Source organism: Pelophylax lessonae (genome assembly GCF_965119305.1).
Source record: "Pelophylax lessonae genome assembly, chromosome: 10".
NCBI classification, from domain to species: domain Eukaryota; kingdom Metazoa; phylum Chordata; class Amphibia; order Anura; family Ranidae; genus Pelophylax; species Pelophylax lessonae.
The window spans coordinates 55,413,367-55,420,630 of NC_138777.1; the positions used below are offsets into that span (position 1 = coordinate 55,413,367).

The 7,264-nt window shown below is 46.5% G+C and overlaps 1 protein-coding gene across 1 annotated transcript in view; it reads right to left on the reverse strand.

Annotated features, from left to right (window-relative positions):
- Positions 1 to 6,286, reverse strand: part of EIF3M (eukaryotic translation initiation factor 3 subunit M) — a 35,190-nt gene extending 28,904 nt beyond the window's left edge. Inside the window, exons 1-3 of the mRNA XM_082269875.1 lie at positions 6,134 to 6,286; positions 3,896 to 4,028; positions 1,688 to 1,826 (exon numbers count right to left, since the gene is read on the reverse strand). Coding sequence (XP_082126001.1) covers positions 1,688 to 1,826; positions 3,896 to 4,028; positions 6,134 to 6,175 — 314 coding nt within the window. The 5' untranslated portion in view covers positions 6,176 to 6,286. The remainder of the gene's footprint in view (positions 1 to 1,687; positions 1,827 to 3,895; positions 4,029 to 6,133) is intronic.
- Between the last annotated feature and the right edge of the window lie 978 nt (positions 6,287 to 7,264).

The window sequence follows — 7,264 nt, forward strand, 5'->3', positions numbered from 1 at the left end:
CTGTGTATACTGACATGTATGGAGGGTGTACTGAGCTCTATGTGTGCTGCACTATGTATACTGACATGTATGGAGGGTGTACTGAGCTCTATGTGTGCTGCACTATGTATACTGACATGTATGGAGGGTGTACTGAGCTCTATGTGTGCTGCACTGTGTATACTGACATGTATGGAGGGTGTACTGAGCTCTATGTGTGCTGCACTGTGTATACTGACATGTATGGAGGGTGTACTGAGCTCTATGTGTGCTGCACTGTGTATACTGACATGTATGGAGGGTGTACTGAGCTGTATGTGTGCTGCACTGTGTATACTGACATGTATGGAGGGTGTACTGAGCTGTATGTGTGCTCCACTGTATTTCCCGATATGTAAATAATGCATTCTGTATACAGGCCAATAAATCCGCAACCAACTAATCGATTATGAAAACAGTTGACAACTATTTTCATAATCGATTAGTTGTTTCAGCTCTAATTACTACATATTACTGTTCTTTACTCTAATTTTTGAAAGGCTTGGAACGTAGGGAAGGCAAAACCAACCCCCCCCCCCCCCAAAAAAAAAAACTATAGGGATTGATATCTGTATGGGTAAAGGAGCTCCGTAAATGCTGTGGTCACTCATGCCACATACTCCACATACTCATTATTTCCTAGCCCTCAGGGAATTGCTACGTACTAGTTTTTGTTCTTTTTTGTTAAGTTTGGTTATATCTAGTTGTATGTCAACTTTCTATACACTTGCTTATCATATGCAAATGCATTTAATTTCTGCTTGATGTCTGGTACTTATCTGTGATTTCCTTGCATTTATATATAAGTGCTTTGTATCATTGTATAGTGTCTGATTTGACAACATATGTCCATGATATGTATTGACAAATCTGTCAATAAACATACTTTCTTTTTTGATTAAAAAAATAAAGTGGAATGACAATTTTTTAAAAGAATAAAAAAAATTAAAGTGACTATTACTGACAAACAGACCACAAGTGTTTATTTGTAAAACCATCCTTTTACCAAAAGATCACTTTCCTTGATGCTCGGCTCATTCACATTCATATATCCTCAATGATGTGCAGTAATCTCTTAGTTGTCAATACTTCAGAAGAACAACCAGCTACACAATGAAGCATGAGGATAGATAAAAAAACAGCAGTGCCTTCTAAGTGCAGCATAAAAGCACCATCTTTATTAAGCAACACAATGGCAATTCACAAAAGAAGTTAAAGCGCTCATCTAGCTTGAAACATAGCTGCAGTATGCCGGTCTGGTCTCACTGATCCCACTGTGGTGATACCAAGTGATGGTGGCTCCCACATCTGAGGGTTATACTAGGTCCCCTAGGGACCCAACTTCCTGGTTGGTCTGGGCCCCCTAGGGAGGCAGAAGTGAGGTCAGCATCAGATGCGGAAGGCGTTAGGCGTGGTACAACCAGGAAGTGCTGGAAGCCACCAGCAAAGCTGAAGGATTTACTTGAAATCCACCACAGTGGGATCAGTGAGACCAGACCAGCACACTTCAGCGGTGTTTCAAGAGCACTTCCTGTAAGCATTCACCCAATTATTCACATGAAGTGTAAAGTGGCGCTTTATATTTAAAGTATGTTTACACACAAAGACGGAACATTTCTTGGGTAAATATTATTACGGGTACGTATAATTAATTAATGGACATACTTACAGCTGCAGTCTTAAAGGAGGACGTTCTCCTTCCCTGTATTTTACCAGCTTTTCACACAGGCTTTCGATTAAAGCTTCCTGCTTGTCTGGCTCCAAGATAAGCAACAGGGACACCACACTATTCATGACACTCTCCACATCTGTAAAATTTAAAATATGAAGCATTCTGATGATTAAAAAGATGATAACCTCTGCCTCTTTCCAGACAGTGAGAGCCTGAAGTTTAAACTTTGTGCAACACTTCATGGCTGATTTATAGAGAATCTGCAGTGAAAGAGCAAGTGCATTCATTCGGTGTGATAGGAGGAATAAAATTAATGTAAAACATGCTATATCCTGTGCTGAAATTGTTGATTCAAAATGGAATATACTGCATTTCCCATGAAACTTCAGACCACCTAGTGGCCAAAGGCAATACCTTCCTTTATAAAGGAATAATTTACATTCAAAACAGCAGGGTGAATGGATATGCAAATTCTTTATTAATCAGCCTACTATTAAGATGAGCAGAGAGAGTGGAAACTGACAGCTTGTGTGGTGAATGGCTGCAGCAGGAGAAAAGGGATTCATTTACAAAGTCACAAGCTGACAACAGCACAAGTCAGGTACTACACTAGTGCAGTGCCAAATACCAGCGCAAAAGGTATACAATAATGAATGATAAAAACAGATAGAATAAATATCACTCATAAAATAAATGTTAAAGTGTAACGTGCAATACATGTGCATAACATGTGAGAATATACAGTATCCCCCTCCAAGGGATAAAATGTTTAGAATGACCCAGTGTCAGTCCAATATAAGTGATAAGTGACAATAAATAGTGAAAGTCCAAATAAATATATATCTTAAAAGTTCCACAGAAGTCCCAAAATGTGCTTATGTGCTGAAATCACAGTGCAAAAACATGCTCTTCAATCCAGTGCAGTGAAAGAAGTGACAATCCTAATTTGGTTAATCACCATTTTTGAACAGCTGCATCTAGGTATAGCATTTTATTTTATATATTTTTTGTCCATAGCGCGGTACACATTTTTTGATTTTCAGGTACTACACTAGGTTGTCTCAGGTCGGTGTAGTACCCGGCCTGTGTTATTGTCAGCTTGTCTCTGTGAATGAAAGCCCCTTTCCCCAGGTGCAATCATTCTCCACACAAGCTGACAGTTTCCACTCTCTGTTCCCCTAAATTGTTGGTGAAACTCCAATCTCACTGTAAACTAAACAGGAGAGATTAGGAGACTTAAACAAAAAAAAAAAATTAAATGTAACTTTATTGCCATCACAAGGGGGCTAACAAGCCCAATGTGATAACATGGGAAGGTGACAGGTAGTCTTTTTTAAGACATTGTGAGTCTATTAGACCCCCAATATCTCCCATGCCCTCCAATGTAACTAATCAAGCACAAAGTGTGCTTGATTAGCTGTAACCTTGCCTACAGTGGCTGAGCTGTGACCTCGGAAGTAACATAATACACATCTGCTCCCTAATCCCCCTTACTCTCCCTGCAGCAGCTGTGAGAAACAACTGAGAAACAGGAGAAGTCGGGAACCATCATAGGTGCTGCCAGCTGGAGGGAAAAAAAAAAAAAATCACACGTTCAGAGTCCCATAGATCCGCAGTCGCCAACCAGTGGTCCATGGATGGTCCACAAGAAAATTTTGGTGGTCCTCAGGGGTTCTGCCACAAATCAACATTGTGCCGGATGTATACTGCCCAATGTTGTTTCCACTGTTCTCAATGCGTGCTGGCAATACTGTCAGCGAGCATTGATACCCAACGCCTCCTCTGTAGTTCCGGCTCCTGTGAACTCAGAGGGAGGTGTCAGGAGTAGTGCAAAGTGCAGAAAGAGGGGACATCCAAAGGCAGTGCTGACCAGAGACTGGGGGAAGGAGCACTGAGTGCGAGCATATGGCTGGATAAGGAGGCGAGATTCAATGAGGTCCGCAAGGTTGGCAACCACTGCCATGGATCTTATCTGAAAGCCCTTTGCCACCTGATAAAATCCACACCAAGCAGTAGCAGCTATGACCCTTTGCTTTCCATGCCATTTAAAAACATACCTTGGTAAACAAGGGGTCAAGGTGCAAAAAGTAATAAAGCCACAGGCTCCATAGAACAGCCAAGGAACTAGCATTTTCATAAGAGTCTGCCCATGTATTTACCAGCACAGGTTTCCTTTCATTTAGAATATGGCAACCCATGACAAACCTTTATCGTCGTCCTTCAAGCAGACATCACATGCTTCAATGATCTGAGCCAAGTCAATGTGGAGCCCGCCCTCCGAGTTCTCCTCCGATATCTCCGCGCCTTTAGATTTCAAGTAAGCACGAAGCTCCCCAGCCTAAAAAGAAGAAAGGGAAATTCTTACTGAGAGTTTACATGGATGATCATTAGAAGCTCTGAGTGGTGAATATTCCCTTATCTACACAAAGCACAACCTACCAGAGAAGGGATCATTATCACACAGGCACAGCACTTCCCACATCTCACACCATGCTGACAGACACAGAATTTGTTTTTAATTTATGATATAAGGGGAAAAGTAATAACCACGTTTTTTTTTTTCTTACTACTGTCCATTTTCCTGTTTGGGATGTATCCCTCACCCCCGTCTGTTTAAAAGGTGTCAGGCAGAAGAGGAAGGAAGTGAAATTCCCCCAATGGGAAGGGCTAGAATCTGTGATAACCAGATTTATAAAGATTCTGTCACTTTGCCTATTCAAAGCCAAATGATTGGTTCTCCTGTAATAAAGCCTAACGCCCCCCCCCCCCAAATACTCCCCTTCTTCTGGATCCACCTTGCAGAGTGTGTCATGGCGCATCCACAGGGCTTATTCTCTTCTTCAGCTTTGAATAGCTGAGAAACTGCTCTAAGGTTCATCCAATTATTACCCAGGTTTCATCCATTCCTAAAAACAACATTTCATTTTATTTGGTGATCTATACTGTGAGATTCATTCAGTGTCAGATACTCATGGTGCACATTCATGTATGGGTTGGTAAGGTGTAGATCAGTGGTCTCCAAACTGTGGCCCTTTGCTTGCTTTTATCCAGCCCATGGGCCAAATTTCACCCGAGACGGGCTCCTCCCAGTTATAACTGGCGACCGGGCACGGCTCCTCCCAGTGACAGCGGCGACCGGGCACGGCTCCTCCCAGTGACACCGGCGACCGGGCACGGCTCCTCCCAGTGACACCGGCGACCGGGCACGGCTCCTCCCAGTGACAGCGGCGACCGGGCACGGCTCCTCCCAGTGACACCGGCGATCGGGCACGGCTCCTCCCAGTGACACCGGTGATCGGGCACGGCTCCTACCAATGATGGGGCATGGCTCCTCCCAGTGACATCGGCGACCGGGCGCGGCTCCTACCAATGATGGGGCATGGCTCCTCCCAGTGACATCGGCGACCGGGCACAGCTCCTACCAATGAAGGGGCATGGCTCCTCCAAGTGACACCGACCGGGCACAGCTCCTACCAACAAAGGGGCATGGCTCCTCCCAGTGACACCGACGACCGGACACAGCTCCTACCAATGAGGGGGCATGGCTCCTCCCAGTGACACCGGCGACCCGGGGCATGGCTCCTCCCAGTGACACTGATGACCAGGCACGGCTCCTCCCTGTGACACCAGCAACGGGCACGGCTCCTCCCAGTGACACCGGCGAACGAGCACGGCTCCTCCCAATGATGGGGCATGGCTCCTCCCAGTGACCCCCAGCAAGGGGGCACGGCTCCTCCCAGTGACACCGACGACAGGGCACGGCTCCTCCCAATGATGGGGCATGGCCTCTCCCAGTGACACCAGCGACCGGGCACAGCTCCTCCCAGTGACACCGACGACCGCGCACAGCTCCTCCCAGTGATGGGGGCACGGCTCCTCCCAGTGACACCAGCAACAGGGCACGGCTCCTCCCAGTGATGGGGGCACGGCTCCTCCCAGTGATGGGGGCACGGCTTCTCCCAGTGATGGGGGCACGGCTCCTCCCAGTGACACCAGCAACAGGGCACGGCTCCTCCCAGTGATGGGGGCACGGCTCCTCCCAGTGATGGGGGCACGGCTTCTCCCAGTGATGGGGGCACGGCTCCTCCCAGTGATGGGGGCACGGCTCCTCCCAGTGATGGGGGCACGGCTCCTCCCAGTGATGGGGGCACGGCTCCTCCCAGTGATGGGGGCACGGCTCCTCCCAGTGACACCAACAATGTGCCAATTGTATCACAGGGATATAGAACACAGATACACTCACAGCTCCATATACAGCAGCCTGTACATTAATATTGCCCCTATAGGTCAGTAGTGCACTCAGCTCCTCCCTCTGACAATACAGGCCCCACCAGCTGCTGCTGTGGAACTACAAGTCTCATTACCCCCACTGCAGCGGGAGAAGCACATACTGGCTCCCTATACCCAGTCAGCACAGCTATAAGGGTGTCCGGAGTTCCTCACCTGATCCTCCTCGGTCACATCAATAAAAGCCGGGACACTCATGACTGCACAGCCCCGTACAGCACGCCGCCACCGCCGCTCCGGAAAAGGAGAAAGGAACCAGCGAACACTTCCGGGTCAGAGCGCGACGTCAGAACGTCGCCTAAACACGCGGCGCTGCGATATAGACTGAGTATGCGCATTTCGCTCCTCCAAAGTGTCTCTGTGTACTGTGGTCGGCAACCATTTTGTTGGTTATCATTCTATCTAAGCTATAATGTATCATGGAAATAGAAGTAGGATGCATCAATTTCACCCGCTCTTATCTGAGCCCAATCACTGACATCTTATAGGTAAAAAATTAATAAGTTGGATTCAAGAGCTTACATTACATGAATGTGTACAAATGAATATATGTTATTTGTATGTTACCATGTGTTGTAATAAGCAGTACATACCCCATGGTTCACTGTGTGCTGCAACACAGGTGCATTCTGTTTTTTTACAACTTCTGGACCGGAAGATTTACCCCCCTAATGACCAGGCCATTTTTTGCAATAAGGCACTGCGTTACTTTAACCACTTCTGGACCGGAAGGATTTACCCCCTTAATAACCAGGCCATATTTTGCGATTCGGCTCTGCGTTATTTAACGGACAATTGCGTGGTCATGCAACGCTGTACCCAAATGAAATTGATGTCCCTTTTTTCCCACAAACAGAGCTTTTTTTTGGTGGTATTTGATCGCCTGTGCGATTTTTATTTTTTGCGCTATAAACAAAAGGCGGCAATCGGAGCCGGCTTCCCTGCTGACGAGCGGGGGCGGGAGCGCGCCAGCGGCACCGCGCGCGCGCCCCCTAGCTCCCCGCGCACGACCGACGTATACCTACGTCGGTTTGCGCAGGAGCGGCTGCTTGCGGCAGCAGTCGTAAAGCGGTTAACTGACAATCATGCATCACCGTACCCAAATAAAATTTATGTCCTTTTTCTTCCCACAAATAGAGCTTTCTTTTGTACAATATTGAATTAATATATCGATTCATAAATGTATTCAAAATATATTCAGTCCACTGTGCTCCTTTAGAGATTCTACCTTGGACTTATCATCATTTTCCCTATACTTGTTTTTGGTTGTTTATAAACTTTTCACAT